The sequence below is a fragment of the Falco punctatus genome (assembly GCF_963210335.1).
Source record: "Falco punctatus genome assembly, chromosome: 7".
Classification (NCBI taxonomy): domain Eukaryota; kingdom Metazoa; phylum Chordata; class Aves; order Falconiformes; family Falconidae; genus Falco; species Falco punctatus.
In genome coordinates this window covers 8156772-8179497 of record NC_137587.1, presented here as the reverse complement: position 1 = coordinate 8179497, position 22726 = coordinate 8156772, and the positions used below count along the sequence as shown (strand labels likewise).

The 22726-nt window shown below is 57.9% G+C and overlaps 3 protein-coding genes across 9 annotated transcripts in view; 1 reads left to right on the top strand and 2 right to left on the bottom strand.

The window, feature by feature from the left end:
- The window catches only part of TMEM63C (transmembrane protein 63C), a 42263-nt gene extending 30599 nt beyond the window's left edge, over positions 1-11664 (top strand). For all 7 annotated transcript variants that reach the window (XM_080394379.1, XM_080394381.1, XM_080394377.1 and 4 more), the window contains exons 6-24: positions 1047-1084; positions 1504-1646; positions 1949-2000; positions 2418-2526; positions 2960-3033; positions 3138-3218; positions 3350-3470; positions 3583-3716; positions 3946-4068; positions 4574-4727; positions 5289-5395; positions 6204-6290; positions 6809-6874; positions 6983-7145; positions 7366-7471; positions 7680-7847; positions 8131-8246; positions 8413-8484; positions 8566-11664. In XM_080394379.1, the coding sequence (XP_080250505.1) occupies positions 1047-1084; positions 1504-1646; positions 1949-2000; positions 2418-2526; positions 2960-3033; positions 3138-3218; positions 3350-3470; positions 3583-3716; positions 3946-4068; positions 4574-4727; positions 5289-5395; positions 6204-6290; positions 6809-6874; positions 6983-7145; positions 7366-7471; positions 7680-7847; positions 8131-8246; positions 8413-8484; positions 8566-8778 (2127 nt within the window). In that variant the 3' untranslated portion in view covers positions 8779-11664. The remainder of the gene's footprint in view (positions 1-1046; positions 1085-1503; positions 1647-1948; positions 2001-2417; positions 2527-2959; positions 3034-3137; positions 3219-3349; positions 3471-3582; positions 3717-3945; positions 4069-4573; positions 4728-5288; positions 5396-6203; positions 6291-6808; positions 6875-6982; positions 7146-7365; positions 7472-7679; positions 7848-8130; positions 8247-8412; positions 8485-8565) is intronic.
- Positions 11665-12740: 1076 nt separating this feature from the next.
- On the bottom strand, positions 12741-19600 carry NGB (neuroglobin). The gene is made up of 4 exons (XM_080394361.1): positions 19084-19600; positions 17846-17957; positions 16173-16292; positions 12741-15019 (listed from the first exon to the last, which is right to left on the bottom strand). The coding sequence occupies exons 1-4, from the start codon at positions 19188-19190 to the stop codon at positions 14873-14875; spliced, it is 486 nt and encodes a 161-aa protein (XP_080250487.1). The 5' UTR covers positions 19191-19600; the 3' UTR covers positions 12741-14872.
- A 163-nt stretch (positions 19601-19763) lies between these two features.
- The window catches only part of POMT2 (protein O-mannosyltransferase 2), a 37001-nt gene continuing 34038 nt past the window's right edge, over positions 19764-22726 (bottom strand). Inside the window, exon 23 of the transcript XR_013929274.1 lies at positions 19764-22721. The gene's annotated coding sequence lies outside the window, so the exon portion shown is untranslated. The remainder of the gene's footprint in view (positions 22722-22726) is intronic.

Here is a 22726-nt window from a genome sequence, read left to right as displayed (position 1 = left end):
GCATAAACCCTCCGGAAAGGGGCGAAGAGGAAAGGCCAGATGGCTGAGTGTTATTTGGCACAGCCATGGCCAGGAGGACTGCAAAGGGACCTTGAACTTGCATGAACTCTGATGTCGGTAAAACATAATGTGTAGGGGAGAAAAACCCTAAAGTTGCATACGTAGTGACAGGGAATGAGCTATTACACGAGCTCTTACATTTGTCCTGTATCACTCTATAGCGGTGCCGGCTCAGCGCTTGGCAGTGGACAAAAAAGCACGTTGCGTGTTAGGGACCGTCAGGGAAGGGGCAGAGGAGGAGCTGCTGGAAGCCAGGAGCCTGTTACAGAATTGGCCCATGTTTCCCACTCCTCCTTGTTGGAAGAAGGGTTTGCCGGAGTCAAGAAGACGCTCAATATGAGTTACGCATCTTGCTCAACTTTATTAGTTTCTAGCACTACTTATATAGAACCGATACACATGCATATTCGTAAAGCAGAAATATAATTGGTTAGTAGTCTCTAAACGCGTGCAGTTCTCACACCCCTAATTAGCATGACTAAAATAAGCATTCTATCCATGTAGCTAATTGTGTCGCTGTGCTTCAGCCTTGTAGTTTGTTAGTCCCTATATTCCCATACCGGTCCCTGTCTTTCTCGGCCCTGCACCTGCTTTCCCAGCAGCTGTAGCTTGTTACAGCCACGGCCTGTTGGCACAACATAATTACTTGGTCTCAGGATTCACGAATAGCTCAAGGCTACCTTTCTTGTTAACTTCAGCACAGCAACTTCAGCACAATTCTGATTACAGGCCTATCAGATCTTCAGAGATTCTAAGGCCACGCTTCTGCAGCCATCCTTCTACACCTCCTAAGGCTTTGCCACTACTGCAGACAAGCCACTGGGTTTGGCATCGCTGGGCTGCCTTGGTCACTGCCTCCGTTTGCTCCCCGGTCCCAGGCACCACAGCATCTCTGCGTGTGTCCCCAGCACGGGTGATGCCGTGACTCTCAGCTGGGGAGGTGGGGGTGGTCACCCCCAGCTCATTCCAACTCTTTTCCCTTCCAGGGATTCTGCTCCTGGCTCATTTCTATCTACCAGATGAAGTAAGTGTGTGTCCTCAGCATCACGGCCGTGCCCCACCGCTGCCAGCCCCTCGGGAGACAGTGCCCACAGGTGGTGGCCCATCACCTGGAGCTGCTGGGAGCAGCGGCAGAGGAGACCCCTCTTAAAACATCCCCCCTGGAGAGAAAGCAGAGGGCTCACCTCTGTGTTTCCTCCTGCACCTGGATCCTGTCCCAAAGAAAAGGGCTTCTACCTCTCCTGGTAGGAGCCGGTCCTGAATGGAAAGGCAGCCCGAGGGCTGTTTCTGCCCCTCATTCCCTCTGTGCCCAAACCTCATGTGCCACACGCAGGATGCCATGAGTTGGTGTGGGTTGTGTGAGGCTGGAGCAGCCAGTGTCCCCAGGGTGGGAGGTGGTGGGAAGGCACCACCAGTGCTCACCTCCACCCGCCTCTCCCCCAGGGACGAGGAGATTCAGAGCAAGTGTGGGATCGACGCCACCACCTACCTCTCCTTCCAGCGGCACCTCCTGGTCCTGCTGATGCTGGTCTGTGTGCTCTCCGTGGCTGTCATCCTGCCTGTCAACTTCTCGGGGGACCTCCTGGGTAGGTGCTTCCCCAGTCATGGGGTGGCTCAGGAGTGTGGTGCAAGCTCCCCCAGCCTCAGGGCGAGCACTGTGCCGCTGGGATGGAGTGCAGAACTCCTCTGTCAGGAGGCCCCACGTGAGCAGGAACCCACCATCAGCCGTGGGACAGGGGAACGCAAAAGGCAGGCAGCTTCAAGGCAGTGGGGGCTTGGTGGGGACCTAGGAGATGGAAAGAGGGAGCAAAGACCAGAGCCACTAACCCTGTGAGCATGGATCTGCACTGGATTCCTCTAACCTCCCACTTCTCCTCTTCCCCTGCAGGACACAATCCCACCCACTTTGGTCGGACGACCATCGCCAACATCCCAACCCAGTATGTGGCTCCCGTGTCTTGGGGGGGCTGTGGGTGCTGCCGCTGTGGTGGGCACTGCTGGGAGCACCCAGGCATGGCACTCACCACAGCCCCGTGCTGGGGATGGGGACGGCTCCACGAGAGAAGCATGCTGCTCATGGTAGCTCTCCTATCTGTCTGCACCACGCGTGAGCACAGCCACAGCGACCAGCACGCTGGCACCGCTCGCCTCACCCCACTGCCAGCTGAAGGCAGCCTCATACCTGTAATATCTCAGCAAACACCCTGGATGCTGCCCCTCACATCCCTAGGGTGGGGGTCCAGCAGCTGGCTCAGGGAGCTCCTGCTGGGTGGTGGTGGTGGTCGTGGGTGAGATGCTGAGCCCCAGGCAGGTCTGCCTGCCACAGCACTCACTGATCCCCTCTTCCCCTCCTCCAGGGACCGTCTCCTGTGGCTGCACAGCATCTTCGCCCTCATCTATTTCATCCTCACCGTCCTCTGCATGGCTCATCACTCTGTCCACCTTGAATACAGAGAGAATGAGAAGGTGAGCAACCACCCCTGCTCCAGCCCTGCCTTGTTTGGTGCTAATGGACAACTTTGTGCTTTATGGAAAAGGTGGTCCCAGAAGGTAGGGAGAGCTTTATAAACAGCCTGAGGGTGGGCAGGCAGGGAAAGATATGGCTGGTTTTCTCCAGCTTCTGGAGAAAGCCTGGCAGCCTGGAGGCAGCTCTCTCTCTCTTGCTGCCTGGTCTCTCGACATTGAAGCTCTGCTGTGTCCGTCTGGGAAGCGGCAGTGTCCATCTGTGCCCCGGGGTCTGGGAGTGGGCATTGGGGACATCTGTGCTGACCAGTCTCCAGGGTGGCAGGTGGTGCCAGGCTCCCTTCTGCCTTCCCAGTGGCTGGGCAAGCAGGGTAGCAGCAAGATGTCCCACAGACCCTCTGCCCACCCACCCCCTCTGCCCCTTCCTCTCCCCCAGGTTGCCCGGACACTGATGGTTACCCACATCCCCAAGGAGATCACAGACCCTTCCCTTATCATCAAGCATTTCCAGTGAGTAGCAGTGTGCCGCAGCCTTGCCGGGTGGCTGGCAGGTGGGTGGCAGGGGCTGTCCCCGTCCCCCAGCTCCTGGTTCTACCATGTCCCTGTCCCCACAGCGAGGCTTATCCCAGCTGCACCGTCACCAATGTCCAGTTCTGCTTTGATGTGCGCAAGCTGATGAAGCTGGATGCAGAGAGGTGAGTGCGTGCAGGTCCCCGTTGCCTCTGCAGATGGGCGTACTGCTCCTGCCCACCGTGCTGAGGGACCCGGTCTGTCTGTCTGTCTGCTGCTCCCCAAATGACCCTCACCCCCGCTGGCTTCCCGGTAGGCGCAAGGCAATGAAGGGGCGGCTTTACTTCACCACCAAGGCGCAGAAAGAAGGGAAGATCATGATCAAAACCCACCCTTGCGCCCGCATCTTCTGCTGCCGCTTCTGTGGCTTTGAGCAGGTAGGAGGATGGGGGCAGGGCTGCAGGCAGCATATCCCCACCACGGCCGAGTACGGCAGCTTGCCCGTGCCCCAGCCCCACCAGTGTGGCACAGCCCCGGCTGCTTCCGCAGGTGGACGCCGAGCAGTACTACGGGGAGCTGGAGGAGAAGCTCACGGATGAGTTCAATGCTGAGCGCAACCGCATCACACTCAAGCGGCTTGACATGGCCTTCGTCACCTTCCAGGATGAGCGAATGACAGCTGTGTGAGTGCCTCTCGTGCAACAGGCACGGGGACATCCACTGCTGCTGGGGAACTGGGGCACCTCGCCAGCTTCTCCAGCCAAAGCCAGATGATGGGTCTGTCTTCTCTGTGCCACTGTCATCTGCGGCGATGGCCGCTCTGTTGGTGCTGTGGGAAGGGTCTCACAAGAAGTGGGCAGGGGGTCCTGAACCCTTGGTTTTGACCTGACCCCCGGCTCCCTCCTCCTGCAGGATTTTGAAGGACTACAGCCACATCCAGTGCCGCAAGCACCCTCAGCAGTCCTCTGTCACCACCGTGGTCAAGTCACACCACTGGGGTGTTCACTATGCCCCTGCACCCAGCGATATCATCTGGTGAACCTCTGCGGTGGGAGGAAGGGGGGCGAGCAGCCAGGGAGAACCCATGCCTGTACCTATAGGCAGCCCATGCCTGTAGCTATAGGGAGCCCATGTAGCTGTAGGGAACCTGTGCCCATGTCTATAGGGCACTTTCCCAGGGTGACAGGGGCTGACAGTCTCTCCTGTAGCCATGGCAGAAGTCAGCAGGGGTGACTGGAGTGATCACCTCATGGGTGGCAGGGCTTGGTCAGGAGACGTTTGGGGTGCTGGCCAGGCTCTGATTTCTCCAGCCTGACTCCAAAGCCTTCTGGTGGTACAGACTCCCCTGCAGCCACTCTGTGGTCCTGGGGGCTCTGCAGGTGACAGTGCAGCAGCGCGGGGATGGGGAGAGGGTGAGCAATGGCTGCCGGGAAGGTTGGTGTGGGTGGTGGGAGGCAGAGGTTCGGGGAGCTGGGGTGGGAGGCCCAGGACACATGGCTTATCCTCCACACCATGTCTGAGTTGTGCTTTCCTCTCACAGGGAGAATTTATCAGTCCGTGGCACATCCTGGTGGGTACGGTTCATCCTCCTTAATATCTGCCTCTTCGTCCTTCTCTTCTTCCTCACCACACCAGCCATCATCGTCAACACTATGGACATGTTCAATGTCACACACCCTGTGGAGAGCCTCAAGGTAGTCCCTGGGGCCCTATGCCAGTTTTCCCAAAGGGTCTCCATTTCCAGGCTTGTCCCTGACGGGGGGGGGCACCAGCTCTACACTGGCCCAAGAAGATGAACCACACGATGGGCATCGATAAGAGGCAAGGAGTGGCCATGCCCCTGCTTGCCATCCATCCCCTTCTTGTCGTGTTTCCAGTGGCAGAGCCCTGGGGCACCTGTGTAAACCTGAGCTTTGCTGCTGGTGTCCATGGAGGAGGGCACGTTGGTGTCTGTGCGAGATGATAGGGGTGGGAAGAGCTCCAGGAGGTGTTAGGAGCTGCCAGCAGCACATCTCCTTCCTGCTGATTGACCTGTGAGCTGTTGGGTGGGCACTGCGGCTCAGAGCGTGCCCGTGGTGCCTTTGGCTAGCCTCAAGCTCTTATCTCCTGAAACAAACGCCCCTGCTCAGGGAGGGGATGCCCCCACCTGCCCGTTGCACACACCATCCTGTGCCAGGAGGCCCAGGGAGCTGCCTCCGGCATGGCTGAGCTCTGGCAGGCTCCTGAGGGGGTGTCTGGCATCTCTCCTCTTGCAGAACCCCATCATCACTCAGTTCTTCCCCACACTGCTGCTCTGGGCCTTCTCTGTCTTCCTGCCCTTTCTTGTCTACTACTCGGCATTCTTCGAGTCACACTGGACAAGGTAAGGGGGCTGGCCCCCATACTGCCCCAGGGCTGCGGTGGGTGGGAGGAACCTCGGTAGGACTGGTGGGACCCAACCTGCAGGGAGGCAGGTAGTGGAGCGGCAGACCCCCCCCTGCCCCGAACCAGATGGGTGGTGCTCTCCATGGAAAGAGCCCCAAGTCCATGCCCGAAGGAGCCGTTTCCTTGCCGTAGCCCTGCACACTTCCAGGCTGCTGGCAAAGGCAGGCAGAGCTGGTTTTAAGATGGCTCTGAAGGAGTTTGTGAAAGGGATGCTGTGACAGTGAACTGGCAGCGGCAGGGCCGTGGTCCTGCCTTGGATGGCGCATCCCAGCGGTGCTCCCAGCCCTCCAAGGCCAAGGACGCTCAGAGTCTCCCAGCAAAGCTCCTACAATGTGCTTTCTCTGTCTTGACCGTCCACCAGCCCCAACCCCAGTGCCTGGTCTGCTGAGACCTTACAGGAGCTTTAACATCACCTCCCTTCCTTTTTCTGGGGGAAATGGGGGCTCCTGAACCCTGATGTAGACACCCAGCTGCCTCCTGGTGGGTGTCTGCACCAGCAAGGGTGGTAGCAGAGGGCAGGGATGAAGGAGGTGAGAGGCTGGGAGGACAAGAGCTTTCACTACAGCACATTGCTCATGGTGACTCTCCCCAGCCTGGGAGAAACTTTGCAAGGTGGCAGTAGATGCACACATCAAATGCACGTGGCTTCCTGGGGTTGGGAATAACTCCTCGGTGAGAAGCGAGACCCATCCCAACCTCTCCCCCTCGGAAAAGTGCAACGTTCTCCTCTTGACTCCCCTCTGCAGGTCCAGTGAAAATCAGCTCACCATGCACAAGTGCTTTTTCTTCCTGGTGTTCATGGTCATCATCCTGCCCTCGCTGGGGCTGAGCAGGTACAGACCACCCTGCTGCACTGCTCTCCCTGCTCCCCGGCAGCCAGGAGGGCACCCTTGCCCCCCGCCGGCCACCCCCAGGGGACTAGGGGTGCACCACTGCTGAAACACAGCTGGCCCTGGGAAGGAACACTGGCTCTTTAGCCATGCCTCACTGCTCCCAGATGGTCACGGACAGACAGCTTCCCTGCGGAGGGGAGCAGAGCAGCTTGCCGGGCTGCCACGGCTGACCCAAGGGTGCTGGTGGCACCCTGCCCTGCTTGGGGTCAGCCCTTAGCAGACCCTGAAAGGACCAGGTCTGGGATCTGCGCAGCCCCGGCTGCGGCGGTGTGGACCGTCCGGGAGGCGAGCACCCATGTGGCAGTGGTCCTGTGTGGCAGAAGGGGCTGCTCTGACAGTGTAGGGTCCAGAGGGTCTCGCCCACCCAGGGCAGGGGAAAGCGTGCACCCGCAGGGTGCCCTCCCAACTGTTCTGTAACTCCCCCTCTTTCTGAACTGCTTCTATTCTCCTCCCTCCAGCCTGGACCTTTTTTTCCGCTGGCTCTTCGACACCCACTTTCTGGATGAGGCTGATATCAAGTTCCAGTGAGTAGTAGGGAGCTCCTGGACCTGCCAGGCAAGCAGGACCACCCAACACCAGCCCCCGGTGGCTCTCTGGCTGCCTGCCTCTCACCCTCTGCATCCCTGGGGCAGGTGTGTTTTCCTCCCGGACAATGGCGCTTTCTTTGTCAACTACGTCGTCACCTCCAGCTTGATTGGGACGGCCATGGAGCTGCTCCGCATCCCAGGCCTCCTTGTCTACACCGCCCGCCTCTGCTTTGCCAAGTCTGAGCCTGAGCGGCTCCATGTCAAGCGGGTACGTGGCTCTGGTCAGCCCTGAGCCTACAACCCCCAGCACAGCAGGGATGCACTCGCCAGAAACTCAGGCTGTCTTGGTCCTATGGGGAGGCTTGAGGGGACTTCTCCAGGCCTTGTAGGGGCTAATGGGGGGAGGCAATCATGTGGGCCAGGGTGCAAAAGCAAGTGCAGCCTTTGCAGCAGCACGGGCAGTAATGACGCTGTTGGTTGTGCCCCAGAGCCAAGCCTACCAGTTCCAGTTTGGACTAGAGTATGCCTGGACCTGCTGCATCTTCTCCGTCGTCATGACCTACAGCATCACCTGCCCCATCATCGTCCCCTTCGGTGAGTATGATCCCATGCTCGTGGTCCTGCTGCCCCCAGCCATGCAAAGAACAGCCTGTCCCAACCCCAGCAGCAGCATGGGAGCACAAGCTTCCCACACGGTACAGGAAGGCACCCTTGGGCATCATCTCCTGGGCCTGCCCTGCTGTCCTTGCCCCCTGGCTGTCCCCAGTGTCCTCCCCCTAAATGGCCCCTCTCCTCCCACCAGGGCTGCTCTACATGCTGCTCAAGCACATGGTTGACCGGTACAACATTTACTATGTGTACATCCCCACCAAGCTGAACCAGCGCCTCCACGTTGCCGCCATCAGCCAGGTGGTGGTGGCCCCCATCCTCTGCATCTTCTGGCTGCTCTTCTTCTCCGTCCTGCGTCTCGGTAGGGAAGCTGGGGGCTGCTCCCGGCCACTGCTGAGGGTCACATCTGATGTCTGGGGGGACAAGCTGCTGGTGTCACCCCTGAATTAGGCAGGGCAGGGAGGGTGGGGAGGGGGGAAGGGATGTTGGAGACCTGGCAGATGAAGGGGGTATCAATCAGCTACTGTTTTGGGAAGGGGGTTGAGAGCTTGTAAGACCCAAAACAGGCACCAGCCTGGGGCTCAGCTGGACATGCAGCAGGTCCTTGAAGACTCATGTGCTGCCCCAGTGTCTCTGTGCTCTAGGTCCCACCCGCCCTGTCACCCTCTTCACCTTTGTGGTCCTCCTCCCCTGCATCTTCTTCTCCTTCTTTGGCCTCTGCCTGAAGAAGCTACAGCCACGGAAACCCTCCAGCTACCAGGTAAGTGCAGGCAGCTACCTGTCCTGTTCCCTCATCCCAGTACGTCCCCTCCTCAGCTCTCTGGGGTGCACTCGCCATGGGGAGTCTGAAGCGGTGCTTGGCTGCACCCCTGGCTTCAGCTGGGGCCCCCCAAACCGTTGTTTCCTCCTGGCCTCCCTCTCCCCAGATGTCTGACCAGTCTGAGGGCGCCTTCAACGATGTGGAGCGGAGCAGCGTTTCCTCCACCCCCAACTCCAACGTGAGTAGCCCTCCCCGGCCCTGCCGTGGCCACCCCTCCTCGCTCTCCTGGGCCCTGACCCCCCACTGCCCCCTGGGGCAGCTCTTCGTGGCCACTGTCCTGCAGGAGCCCGAGCTGAGCCTGACACCGGCAGCCTCCCCTGCACACCAGTCCTACGGCACCATGGGCAACCATCTGGAACCAGTGGAGGATGGGGAGGATGGGGGGCTGCAGAGCTTCGAGACGGAGCTGGAGTCAGTGGAGAGCGAGTACAGGAGTGGCCCCGTGATGGAGAGCCAAACCCGCTACCAGTGAGCATCCCCACCACCGGGGCGAGGACTGGCCATGCCAGGAGTGGAGGACATGCCGTGGGGTAGGAAGGAGCCTTCCCAGCACTGGTGGGGGCCACCTTGTTGACAGGGCGAGGGGATGACAGGACTGATGTGAGGGGGAGACCCCATTGCATGGGAGGTGGCGGGAGGCTCTGCCGGTCCCTTCCGCTGCCCGGACCGGCTCAGCCCCTGCTGTGCCCCCCCATCCCCACCTGCCTCTTCCAGCCCATCGCGGGGAAGAAGGGGTGCAGTCGTGTGGGGAGAGGACCTGTCTGAGAGGCCATGCTTTTGGAAGCAGGAGAGAGGCCCCTCTGTGAGGGGAAGCGACCCAGACAGCTCATACAAATGTGCCCGCCCCCACACTGTCCCGTGGGTCCTCAGTGGCAGGGGACGGCCACCCCCAACCTTTGCTTCCCACATCACCCACTGCTGGCGGTGGCCATCCCGCTGCCGCCCCCGTGGCTTTGCCAGTTAAAGCAGGGACTGCTGAGCCACCTGCGCTTTGGCAGAGGAGGCGAGTGCCCGGGGCTGCTCCCACAGCAGCCATCAAAATGCAAGCCCAGCTCTTCCCTGCCCTCCCACCCCATTCCTCCCTCGAGCCCGGCTCTTCCCCTCCCTCCCCCCCCCCATCCCTCTGTCCCTGCTGCACCCTGCCTGCACCCTTGGGTCCTCAGGGAGGAGCAGAAGGTCAAGGGATGAGTGTGTTTAATAGCTGTGAGAGCAGCTCCTCGTCATCTCGCACCCCCTGGCAGCATCCCCCTTGTGCTCGCACTCTCCCTGGGGCTGGTCGTGGGACCCTGCATGTCTTCATCCTGTTGCTACAGAAATGGGGGAGGCTGGCAGGATCCCGGCCTCCGGGTCCTGGTCCACCGCATCCTGCCCTCGCCCACCAGCCGCAGCCATGGGATGCTCCCCCAGCAGCCACATCACCTCTCCAGCGTGGGTCCTGCTGTGGTCAGTATAAATGCGCCAGCTCCTGCCTGGGCAGCATCCCTGGGGTTTTCCAGCTCATCTGCAACATCCATGGAGGCCCCTGGGGATGATGGCAGATCCTCGCCCTGCTCAGCTCCCCTCCCACCAGGCTGGCCCCCCTGGGCACGCTGGCCCCTCACTCAGCCTCACAGCTGATTTTCCTGCTGATTTTCCTGCTGGCTGTAGAGCAATTCTAGTCACCATCCCGGGGCCGTGCAGGGAGGGCAGGGATGACGATGCAGCTCTGCTGGCACCAGGGCTGTGAGCATGGGGAGTGCCACTGTGCAAAGGCAGGTGCTCGGCCATGGCACTGCTCAGATTACTGGTGCCACTTGATAGGGGGGGGGGGAGGGGGGGCATGGTGTGCCAGTATTGGGCAGAGGGCTTACAAGGCAGCCCAGCAGCGAGCTGTGCGTCTCTGTTGGACTCAGGTGGATCCTGGGACATCCCATGGGGCTGGTGGGTCTCCGTTCCTGCATGTTGGGGCACACTAGCCATGGAGCGGTTGCCTCGGCAGAGCCTTGAGCTCAGCTGCTCCCTCCCAACCCCAAAAAGCACCCTGCGGGGCTCACGGCTCCCTGCCCAGGTGCCCCTGGGGCTGCCCACGGTTCAGCTGCTGCCCTCACTGCCTGCTCCGGGGGGCAGCTCTGTCTGGGGTGGGACGGGGGGATGCTGATGGCCTCTCTCCAGGTGGGAAGCAAGTGCCTGCAAGCGGCACTGTGTCCTTGGGAGCTCAGGCTGCTGGTCTGATTGCCCTCGGCTGCCCCGCTGTAGGAATGTGCCAGAGGTCTGTACCTTCTCGTGATTTATTGCTATGACCGTGCCTTGAATAAAATGACTTCACCCAGCTGCTGTCTGGTGTCATCACCCCGTGCATCCTGCCTTGTACCAGGAGAGGGGGGACCCTCACTGCTGGAGCCTGCGAAAGTACCCCAGCCCCTTTCCCCAGCTGCAGGCTGCTTTTGACCCGTACTGTGGATATCTTGCAGAGACTTCAGGGGTGAGGAGCCCACTTGGACACCTCCCCACTTGCAGGCACCTTGCTGCCCACCACGGTCCCCACAAAAGCAAAGCCCAGTGAGTGGACTGAAGCAGCAAAGGCATGGGAGAGCACCCCCCTGAGTCCCCTCGGAAAGGCCGGCACAGCCTTTGGCACCACCCCAACACTGGGAATGGGGTGCAGCCCCAGGACAGGCATGTGCCTCCCCTACCTGTCCTCTGCCGGCTCCCACCCCACAGGCAGGGCTGGCTCAGGACACCACCAAAGGGGCACGCATTGCCCAGAGGGAGCAGGAGGGGAACCTGGAGCTTTTCTGGGACCACAGCAAAGAGCAGGGGCAGTGGGGGGTACCCATCCCATCTTGGGATGGAGCAGATGTTCCCAAAGCTGAACTGCTCACCAGCGAGTCCCGGGGAAGGGGGTGAACACCATTTTGGAAGCCCTTCTCTAGGTTTTGAGCAGACAGCACTCTTTCCCTCTCCCCTCCTCCCTCCCAAAACACATTCTTTACACCTGCATTCCTACTTGAATGATTTGCCTCTGGTTTCAGCAGGTCCCTCCTGCCATCTCCTCCATGGCTCCCCTGGGGTCAGCCCTGCCTGGCCTCCAGCAAGGGGCACAGGGTGGGCTTCTTTTTGGGTAAAAACCTGGAAAATTTAAAAACCCACTCCTCTCATCACACACACTCAGAGAGGCCCCTCAGGGTTTGTAATTAACGGTAAACGGGGCTCAATGCGGGGCCTCGCTGGTGCGGGGGAGCTGCGGCAGAAGCCCTGGCTGTGAGTGAGGGCTGTAATTGCCCCCCAGCCGGCGGTTCCCCTGGCCCTCACGCCAGGGAAGCTCATGGCAGCCTGACGAGGCTTTGCAAGCCCCATCACCCCGTGCCCCCACCACGCTGCCCCTCAGAAACCCACTCACCTGATTACAGCCAGTGCGTAGAGAAGTCCCTCTCAGCTGGGGCTGAGCCATTGCTCGGTGTCTCCCACTGTGCCGGCTGGTGGTGGGCAGTGCCGGGAGCATCCCTGCCGGGCAGCGGCCAAGCCAAATGGGGGGTCTGGGAGTGCCGTGGCAAACCTCCATGCTGGCCCTTCCCTGCAGCACTGGGGTTGGGCTTCCACCCCCAGGCCTGAGGCTAGCAGCTCTGTTCCAGGCCGGGAAGAGCTGGAAAAATTATTTTAGTAACAAACCGCAAGGAGGGTTTCTTTGCCTTCAAAACATCACCCAAGGCAGAGCAGTGCAGCTTTCCCAGGATGCTCACCTGTGGCAGGGCTGGGATTTCCAGCCCTTAGGAGATGCTATTACAGACCCTGAGCTGGCTTCCCTGCCCTAGGGACTATCCTTCTTCAGTGCCAAGTCCCCAATTCTGCCAGGGCTGGAAACGTACCATTTCGAAGGTAGAACATGCCCTGGGAAGGGGCAGCCAGGACCCCCTGCATCCCCAGGGGCTGCTCCCTGGGGCAGGGCTGCGGGGGTGGCTCAGCAGCGTGGCTGGCAGGGTGGATGCTGCATGGAGCTGGCAGCACTTCACTGCCAGGCTGTGCCCTGCTGCCGTGGGCAGCCAGCAGCGGGTGAGCGGCGGTGGGTGAGCCGATGCTATCTCAAAGAACAAAAGCAGCAGCTGAACAAAAGAAAAGGGATTTTAGGCTGATTGCTTAAAACTCTAATTCCATTAGAGATCATTAAATTTGAAGGGTAATGAGCAATCAGCAGCAGGACACCTTTGCTAGCCCCTCCGCCGCTTACCCATTCGATTACTGTGTACAAAAGCTCCCAAAAGACATTTGGTGCTGGATGCCTTCTCACATCAGTCAAGCTGGACTATTACAAGCGCTCCCAGTGACCAGTATCTCCAAAGCTAGAGCCAACAAGAAACCAGTAAATACCCTTCTCCGTCTTTTTTTTTTTTTTTTTGGAGGCAGGGGGGTCTTGCTTGGGCCTTTTATATTAAAATAAACATAAGGCAGCAAAAAGGGCTGAGACTCACTGTTGTTGTTTATTAAACAGTACAGCTGGGTATAAGAGGCACACAGAGGAGTTCAGTTCTCTTGGGAGTTACACAAAACGTGGTACAGAAGTCAAGGAGCTGGGAAAGCTAGAGGGAGCGGGGATGGTTTGGGGCAGTAACACCCACATCCCATCCATCACACGGCTGCCTACTTGTCACACAGAGCCAGCAGGTCCCCCCACGATGCCGAAGGCTGATGCCCCAGAACAGGGTTGCAAAGAGGACGTCACCATTCCCAAACCCTCCTGCCCAACACTGTGCTGTCACAGCTAGCATCTCCCCCCGGCTCCTCCATCCCTCGCTGCCTGGTCACCTGACCCAGCCGATGGAGTGAGCCAAGGGCCAGGACACACACCACCACGTGGTAGGACTGCAGGAGCAGAGCCTGGTACCACAGGGAGGACAGCGAGCATCCTACCTCGGGCTGTTCACTGCCTGTTCCACAACACCCCTCAGCTCCCCTCCCAAGCACAGCTGGAGGGCTCCTCGCTTGCTGGAAGCCCACGGCCACCACCAGGCCTGGTGGCAGGGAAGTAGAGCCCCAGCTCAGATGGCACTCCAACGTCCTCTCTACAACGTGGGGCTGGGAGACCTCAGCTGCAGCTGCGAGGAGCAGGCAGCCCTCTCCTGCCCCAGAGTGGAGGACATCTAAGTATAGGAGGAATGTGCTTCTAGAACAGCATCATCCCAGCCCTCAACACCAGGCTTCACCTGCCCTGAAGGAGCAGCAAAAAAAGGGTGCTGTCTGTAACTGAATACTTGCTCCATGTCCTTGCCCTGGGGCTAGTGATAGCTGGAAACGTGGTTCTGCCTGTCCTACAGTGACTTCCCCATGAAGATGAACTCTTCTCCAAAGTGCTCAAGTTCAGCTCCCCCCAGAGCCCTCAGATGCTGCCTCTCAGCCATTTCCTAAGATTTCTTCCAGCAGATGCTGTCTTCTCACTCCTGTCCTGACACAGCACTGCTGCACGCACCTAACTGGTTGCCTCGCTCTGCTCCATAGCAGCTGTGCCTCAAGTATGGCGGGGAGGGATTACTAAGGGGTGAGGAGCTCTGCAGATGGGCACTGCGCGCAGCTGGGAAGCACTCCAGGTCCTGACAGCATCAGCAGAGAAATTCCAGCTATCCTTCCTCTGGCCAAGAGCCAGAACAATTTCTGGAAGCTGTTGCCATGACATGGTTGCAACCTTCATTTTTATTTTAAGACCTCTTTTCCTCGTATTTACTTCATTCTCCTTAACACAAAGCAGTAAAGAGCCACCACTGCTGCTGCCTTTCAGCTGGCTCCGAGGTTAAACCAACCAGCCAAACCAAGACAAAGCCTTTCAGCTGGCAGCCCGGACCTGCTAAAAGCAGCCTCACATTGGGGTTAACGTGACCTCACTGCTTGAAGCATCCCTAGGAAACACACCGAGTTGTGGCCAACCTGACATGAGGAAAAGGCATGGGTCCCATCCAGGGGAGAGGCAAGGCAGAAGAGAGCACCAGGATTAACCATCTGGTAGTGATGTGTTAGCGAAGGGAGGAGGGGGAAAAGCTCCCTGCGAGGGTTGGGGAGGACAGCGGCACAGCACGGCCAGCTCCCACCTCTGCTGCCTCTGCCCTTGGAGGGAGCCACATCCACCATTGCCAGAGCTGAACTGGGCACAGCAGTGCAGGAGGAGCGAGCAGTACCAGACCAGCCAGGTCTTGAGTGCAGCAAATAGAATCTTGGGTAAATAAGTCCGACACTAGCTGTCATCTAACTAGGGTTGGTAGCAAGAGGAGGGAAGACAAGCCAGCTAAAAACCAGAGCAGGTACGTGGGTGTTGGTGCTCCAGCTCACCCGAAGGAACTTGGGGCAGGCAACATACCTGTGCTGCAGCACTCCCAGGCTTCGCTGCAGACATACCCTGCCAGCCCTTAGCAAAGGCAGAGATGTGGTCGTGTCGAAGCAAGGCGGAATCACTGGGAGAGCCCCGAAGCACACGTGACTGGAGAAGACAGCGATAGGCTGGTGCACAGAGAAAGACAGAGGTGGAGAGAGGCAGAGAGCATGGCGTGAGTGCTCCCCTTGCCCAGGACCACTGCGTGGTCAGGAATGGGGATGGCTGGCAGGATCTAGTCCCCTTTCTGGGAGGGTCCCCAGCCACGCTGCATGGCTTTCACCACAGCACCGTAGAGTTTGCTCCAAGCCTCCCGCACATCTGGGCTGAAGGCAGTGCCAAGGCATTTCTCCAGCATGTACATCAAGGACTCGCCAACAGTCTGCAAACCAAACAGGGAGGCAGTCAAGCTCAGCACTGGGGGACGACACATAGCCCCTTCTCTCACTTCACCACCTTTTTGGACTTCTCCCATTTCAGGGCAGCTGTTCCTCTTCCACCAACAGGGCCAGGCCACCTCATCCCTGGCTGCCCAGAGAGGGCCTAGAGCCAGCCCATGTCATCCCCTTCCCCTGCCCTACGCTGGCCCTGACCCCACACCCCACACTCTGGGTGAGCAGGGAGTACAGGCAGGGAGCAAGGGCTGACACAGCGCATGCAACGCCAGGGGAGAGATACACATCCATCCTCCGTGGCTCCCAGATGCAGGTGGCCAGCCCTGTCCACTGGCATAGCAGCAGATCAACAAAGCCGAGCAATGCCCTGATGCCAAGCCAGTGGGTCAGACCCCAGGCTGGATGCTCAAGGCCTGCCTCGCAGGCTTCTCCACAAGGCGCTGCTCCTCACAGGGCTGCAAACAGCCCCATCCAGGAGCACTCACACACTGAGCACAGGGCTGCTGGGGATCAGTACCCCAAGCAAAGGGGACCCTGCTCCCTCTGAAGAGGACCAAAGCTAGCAAGGGAGCCATGCACTGGTTAAAAACCTTTCCTTCAACCTGCCATTGCCCGCTGCTTTATTCAGCATTTCTGTTCATGCTTGATGGCAGGAGAGGAGTAAGCAAGGGTGTAATACAGAGGACACCCCTGTCTTAGTGCCATCAAGGAAGCAGGGGCTGAAATGCAGCAACCCCACCTCCGTGCAGACACAGAGAGAGGTGGGTGCTCCCTTTCCCAGATGCAGTGTGGTCTACCCAGAGCATTTGATGCAGAGATCCAGGGCCCAGGGCAAAGGCTGAGCCTGCATCCCTGTGTCACAGGAGAGACTGCAGTGCCCTAAACTGTGGTTCTCCTTGAACAGGGGAAATGCCGTGCTCCCCTTTATCCTTTCTCCCTGGGCTTACTGGGGGAGGGCATAAAGCAAGGGGAGCTCAAGGGTTTTCCCTGATCAAGCCAACATCACTACACTGGTATCAGTCGCTCGGGGGCTGCCCTGAGCCATCAGCTTTCTCTCCAGCCAGCTGAACCCAGCAAGCAGGTGCACAGGGATAGGGACAGCCAAGGGCAGCCACAGCGGGACAAGAGAGGATGTCTCACCGAGAAAGATTCGACCTTCACACCAACTGCCTGGTGCTTCTTGCCAAGGTTGCAGAGATACTCTTCCAGGCAGGACAAGTTCTCCAGGTGGTTCACAGCAGCATCGATCACCAGCATCACCTGCAGGAGCACAGAGGCAGAACAGCATGAACAGCAAGGCGCTGCTGCCCTCCCAGAGAAACAGAGTCTGACCCTTCTGCTTCCCCCTTCTCAGTTCGACCACCTCCCAGCCCAGCAGATGCCCCCTGAGCTTTCCTTTGCTCTGCTGTGATCAGTGCGTCACATCAGTGAGGCATGCTGGCAGCAGCACATACCACATCCTTCCATAAGACACTGCCAGAGGTGTCACAGCAAGCAGCATTGTTGAGCTCCCTGTCCCAGAGGGGGTAAACAGCCCTAGAGCAGATCAGTTACAAATTAAGACATAATGCTGATGCAGTCATTAGTCATCTTGGGACCCCAGAACAACTGCAGGGGAGCCCTGGAAGCTGTCAGGACTAGAGTTTCCAACTGGAAGTTGCCAAAATGGTGTAATTGTGAATAAGGCAACTCCAATCCTAAGATCAGCCAAGGTATTTTGAGGAGATGGGGTAGATGGTACAGCCGTGAGACCTGGTCTGGTAAAGCATATACCACCATGGTCTCCCAGGACCATGAAGAGTATGGTAACCAGACAGAGAAGGGTTAATGAGGGATGAAGGGAACAGACACACCAAATTAGAAGGAGAGATTAAAGCCAGGGCATAGTTAGCTTGACAAAGCCAAGAGGTGATAGAATTGTGCTCTCTAATTTCAACAGGCAAATTATCTCCAACAAGAGCAAAGAGCTATTTCAGCTCAAGGCAATAATAGCAGAAGTAAAAATGGACTTAACTTTGCCAATAAACAGAGGCTGGAAAATAACAAAAAGCTTGCAGCTATTAGAGGAGCGCAGTCCTGAAACAGCCTCTTACAGGGAGTAAACACAGGCAAACGAGGCACCAAACTGGTTTAAAGATGGAGCCAGACAGTTTATGAAGTCATCTTCCAGCCATGGCTGTGCTCTATCCCCGTGTATCTACTCATCAGGGCTCCGCAAATGGTCTCTGCTGCACCAGGTATAATTCTGCCCGTGCTTGGGCTCCTCCAGATAACAGCAACATTGCTCCTCTCCCTGTTTTGGGGGGAAGTGAATGCGTATCACAGCATTCCCCCAGAGGCTATGCAAGAGATACTGTGGGACTTCTGGCTCTGCAGCTGCAACAGCAGCATCTCCACGGGAGTGGGTCTGTGGGAGCAGCCTGACCCACTGCCCAGCTCTGTGCCACCTCCTGGTCAGGATGTGGCCAAGCAGAGGGCTTCAGTCCTTGTCTGGCCAGAAGTGAGCTCATTGAGGCACTTCAGCCGTAGAAGAACGGGGCTTCCAACTTTCACAAAAGGCAATCCACACTCAGAAGGCGGCGTGGAAATCAGCATGGTGCTTCTTATCCACCACAGCGTACACCCTCATCCCCTCCCCACTGTGGCAGGGCACTTTATCCTGGTAACAGTACCTTCTGCTAGCATGACTAACCCCCTGCAGTCACCATCTCAGGAGATTTCCCATGCATCCCCCAGTCAGATAGACCACAGCCCCAAGCCATCACCTAAGGGCTACCTCCTCCACAGAGGCTGCACTCCAGCCCCTCTCTAACCTTCTTGATGTGATCCAAGAACTCGGGGGCAGAGAGGCACTCCTGAGGGCTGGCAAACTGCTTGCAGTTGTACTGGAAAAGGGGCAACAGGTCAGGGTCCAAGTCAAACAGCCTGCAACAGCAAAAGAGAAACCCCCATCTTCTCAATTCCTCAGCTTTATTTAGAGTTCTGCTCTCCCCAGGAACAACCCCATCAGCAGCACACCTGCAGCCCTGCCTCTGCCTCCCTCTCCACCTGTAAAGGACCCTGAAGTTCTGAAGAGTCTCAGTTTGGGGCAATCTCTGTTTCCCCAGACCACAGCCTCAGCTCTCAGACATATGTTTATGGCACCCGAGGACCAGTCCCAGCTCACTGCAGTTCCTCCCCAGCCTGGCCTCAAAGTCTTGGTTGTCATCTCATGACGACATGATCCCCTTGACTCTCAAAGCTCCCAAATCCAGGGAAGGCCTGCAAGCTCCAGCAGCTGGCTTTCCTATTTGAACAAGGTGGGCATGTACAAACTCAGCTAACGCCCCACTCTCCCACATCATCACCAGCTCCCTTAGCCTCCCTGCCGGTGTATGCCAGGGTCTCAGTAGCAGCCACGCAGGCAGACCTAAGAGGCTCATGCTGTCCATGGATGCCACAGGGAGTTCAGGCAAGCCAGCCTCTCTTCTCCCCATACTGCACGCTAAACTACCGCATCTCTCTCCCCTCCACTAAAAGTCCCGAACAACGATGCTGTCGCTGCTCTCAACCCTGCTCTGCAAGGTTTGGCTCCCACCTGCTACGCCCCGCTCCAGAAGCTGGTCATCAACTCCCCAGTCATCCTTTTTAAACGACTTTTCATAGATTATTCCCCCCCGCCTTTTTTTTCTTTTCCCATAATGGAGACATTAATGTACCCAGGGGAGGCAGGTGTCAGCCGTTCTCCTGGCACGGCGTCTCCCCCCCCCGGGGCCAGGGGGCAGCAGGAGCGCCCCTCCACACGCTCCCCGGCACCGGGCGCCCCCCAGCAGCACAAGCCCCGGTGACAGGGCGGGGGGAGCCGGCGGGCAGAAGCGCACGGAACCGCCCGCCGCCTCCCTCCATCTCCCCGTAACAAAGTTCTCGCTGGCGGGGGCGGGGAGGGGGGGAGCTGCCCGGAGCGGGCACCTTCCCCGCGGGGGAGGGGGGGGTCCAGCCCCCCGCGGGCCGCCAGCCCCAGGAGCCCCGGGAAGCGGGGGCCGAGCCCGTCCGCCGCCGCCGCCCCGCTCACCTGGTGAAGAGGACGAGGCCGTGCTGCACCGGGCTGCCGCTCAGCCGCCGCCAGCTCTCCCGGATCAGCGCCCGCTGCCTGCCAGACAGCCCCATCCCGCTCGCCATGGCGGGGCCGGGGGACCTGCCCCTCGCCGCCCGCGGCCGGGCGCTGGCACCGCTGGCACCGCTGGCGGAGGGGCCGCCGAGCGGCAGCCGCCCGCCCCTCGCTCCGCCGCTGCCCCCCGCTCACCTGGGGGGGCCGCCCCCGCGCCCCCAGCCGCGCCGGGCACCCGCGCTCCGCCCGCCGCCAGCCCGGCGCCCCTCGCCCGGCCTTCCCCGCCGCCCCGCCGGTCAGGATTTAGGTTTCCCACTCGGGGGAAGGCAGGAAAATTCAGACACAAATGCCCAGCCACCGCCAGGGCAGGCAGAAAGTTCAGCTCCTTCACGGCTGACATTTCCCCAGCGCCCTGGTTTTCCAAGCCGAGCAGCGCGGCGGAGCGGTGCCGGCGAGGGACCACCGCGACCCGGCTGCCTTCGCTCACCGTTGGGTTCGGCACGGCTCCCTCCGAGCGTCACTTTGCTGTGGGGGTCCTCAGCGATGCTACAGCAGCCTCTCGCTCTCGGCCGCTTCCACTGAGATTCAGGGTGACCGGCAGCCCCCTGCTATCTCCACACACAGATGCAGTTTAGACACTGCAAGATAACATGTTTAATATAAAGCTAATTAACCCAGCTGCACCGGGCAAAGTTATTAACAACAGAGCAGAAGACATGTTCAGAACACCCAGCTTCTCTTTACTGTTCAGACAAAGGGAAGCGCTGCTGTTAATTTGGCCCTGGGACTCGGGCAGCGTGGAGGAAACAAAGCGAGAAGGAGCCAGCGAGGTCTCAAGCAGCACAAACAGAAGCCAGGAAAGCCAGAGCAGTCGCGCAAGCGAAGGTTTTCGGGACGATGCGAGAAACGCAAAAGCACAAATACTACTGATACCATCACAATCTGCTCTGAAACAACAATTGCACTGATCTTATTACAAGTTCTGGTTCTATACATCAGACTTATTTCTTGTAATTAGGAGGGAAGACAGCAGCCTCTGACCCAACCAGGAGCACATTGACTCAGTGCAGGCAGAAAGGAGGCTCTTCCCATCAGAGTACTGAAAATAATCCCTGGGAAGAGACAAATTCAGAGGCACAATGCTACATCCTCAGCCCCAGCCCCAGCTTGTCTCCCAGGGGCCTTTCTCCTAAAAAGCCAGTGACAGCACTGACTGCCGTGACAGCAGGAAGCCACCAGAGACGTCTCTGCAAGTGTCAGAATAAATTACCTGTTTTCTCAGGCTTTTGACACCTCGCACTCCCGGGCAGACCAGGCAAGATGCTGTATAGGAAAAGCTCTATATACACTGGAGGAAGCTGGAGAACCCAGTCATAAAGCTGGGCTCTTGAAGCGTCCAACACACTCACAAAGAAATTGAACTGTCTGATGGGACTAAGGAGCCCCACAAATACTTACAGATCGCTGTCTACCAAGCCAGTAAACAACTCATGTTCCAGGTATACTGTGTTTTGAATGCCATTGCTAGAACAGACTTAATGACAAAGGTCCCAAGTGCTGGAAAGATGCAAATGGCTTCTGTTAAATCATGGTTCCTGTTAAAAGTACAGCATTTTAGCTTTCATGATAACCTGGACAAGCCTCAAAAGCATATGATCTCCATACATCTGTATTCCTAGAGAACAAAGGATAAATAGAAAGCATTCAATAATAAAGAAGTCAACAGCTGCAGGGCCATCTCATGGCCGGGGGGGTCAGAACATGCAACCTGCCAGCTCACAGAGCTTCAGTGCTTCCTGCTGTTGGCCACCATCTTCTGGTCCACGACATGCTCCCACTAAAAACAGCATCTTAGCTGTGTGGTTGCAAAGGAAACATTCACACTGGGGACCGATGATAAATCAGTGCGATGATAACTGCTGAAGCTGCAAGGAGCCTTGAAAGGGCAGCAGGAAATAGGAGGTTAATTTGAGCAGGCTGGTGAACACAAGCCCAGTAGCGCCAACGCAAACATCAGCCTTTAGCTACCTTGCAGCTGATCGAGCGCACCAGCAAAGAGCATGAAATGTCACCCTATGTGCATCTGCACAAGCTGCTCCAACATTTCAGCCAGTTGTCACAACCACACAGACGTGGAGCTTCACCAGAGCCTGGCTGGACAGTTCAGCCTGACCCTGCTAACAAGAAGGGGGAGCGGAACAGGTGGGCAGTGCTGTGCTGCCAGGGCACTGGAAAGGAGAGCAAAGAGTCCTCCCTAGACCACAGGATACCGAGGAGCAAAGATGAAGCACGTATGTGCAGTCAGAGCAGCAACCGAGGCTGAGTATTTGCCTAGCAACATTTTGAATATATTTAGAGCTGGCTGATAGAGGAGGAAGAAAAGCACCACAAAAGCAAGATGTCATTAAGAATGATCAGCTCCTAAAGCTTAGTTGGGATGTAGGACATGTTTCCTCAGGTCCATGCAGGCACCATACCCGGGGCAACAACAAAATGCAGGTTCAGCCATTGTTCCTGATGGCAAGGGTACCTCAGACAATAGCAGTGAAGCCATGATGGCAAGGGGAAGTGGTGGCTCTTGTCCAAAGTCTTCCCCCCTGCACCTTCCCTCTGTGCTGCAGATGGTGTCTGCACGCTGAGTATTCAGACAAAGCACAAGTGTCAGAACAGAGCAGATATAGCAGCAGCGAGAGCGCTAAGCATGACATGTCTTCTCCTTCTGTGGCACATACAGGTGCCCCAGCTGATGGAAGGGACAATGGACTGGCCATAGCCCTACCCACCTGTTGGCACCCAAACCCCATGCTTCTGACACTCGGCAGAGTCCAAGAACCTAAGAGAGCTAATCCCGTCCCTGCTCCCCAACAATAAATAACTCCTTCTGGGGAGGGTAGGGCACATTCAGGAGCAGTTTGCACCACCTTCCCTGCTCCTCTGACCTCCATCCTTTAGCTGCTTTCTGGCACTGGTAAACGTCCTCTCCCTTAATAAACCCAGCAGTTTTTTCCCTGTGACAGCGCAGACCTTCCAGCGCAGGAGGAGGGAGCTGTAGGAGGGACTTGAGGTGGGAGGCAGGGAGAGCTCAGGGGTAAGAAACATCTGAACCACCATTCACATGATTTAAAAGAGCAAGGGCTCAGGAGACGTGGTGTTCTTCCCTGTGTGCAAAGTAGCTTCTCCCTTGCAGCTACACAGCTGTCAGAAGAGTTCCTCCTGCTGCCATGGCACTGAGGTGCAGACAGCACAAGTGGAGTCCAGAGAGGATTTAAAGTACAAGGAAAAACAAACAAGCAAACCTCCCTTCTTGTTCAAGTGTTTTGTGAGCCTCCAAGCATGAGGAAGCCCCAGGATGCATCAAAAGATTGAGCACGGCAAATGTTTCCATGGTCTGAGGGTTTCCTGCGATGGTCCCCAACTCCCCTGGCTCCACGTACCTAGCCTGGCAGCTCAGCTCTTTTCTGAGATGTTCCTGAATTTCTACAAGACTGTCCCTGGAGCTCGCACGAGTGAAGAACCATCAGGTCAGCAGCACAGACTGCTCCAAAATCCACTGTAGGCCACTAGGAGAAAGGGGAGGCAGATTTCTGCAGAAACTCACTGACCTGCA

Coding starts and splice junctions, on each gene's coding strand:
- NGB (XM_080394361.1), bottom strand. CDS start 19,190: ATGGCGAGCGGGATGGGGCTGTCTGGCAGGCAGCGGGCGCTGATCCGG. Junction 16,293..17,845: donor TCTTGGATCACATCAAGAAG/GTTAGAGAGGGG, acceptor GTGCTCCTGCAG/GTGATGCTGGTGATCGATGC. Junction 15,020..16,172: donor TGAAGGTCGAATCTTTCTCG/GTGAGACATCCT, acceptor TTTGGTTTGCAG/ACTGTTGGCGAGTCCTTGAT.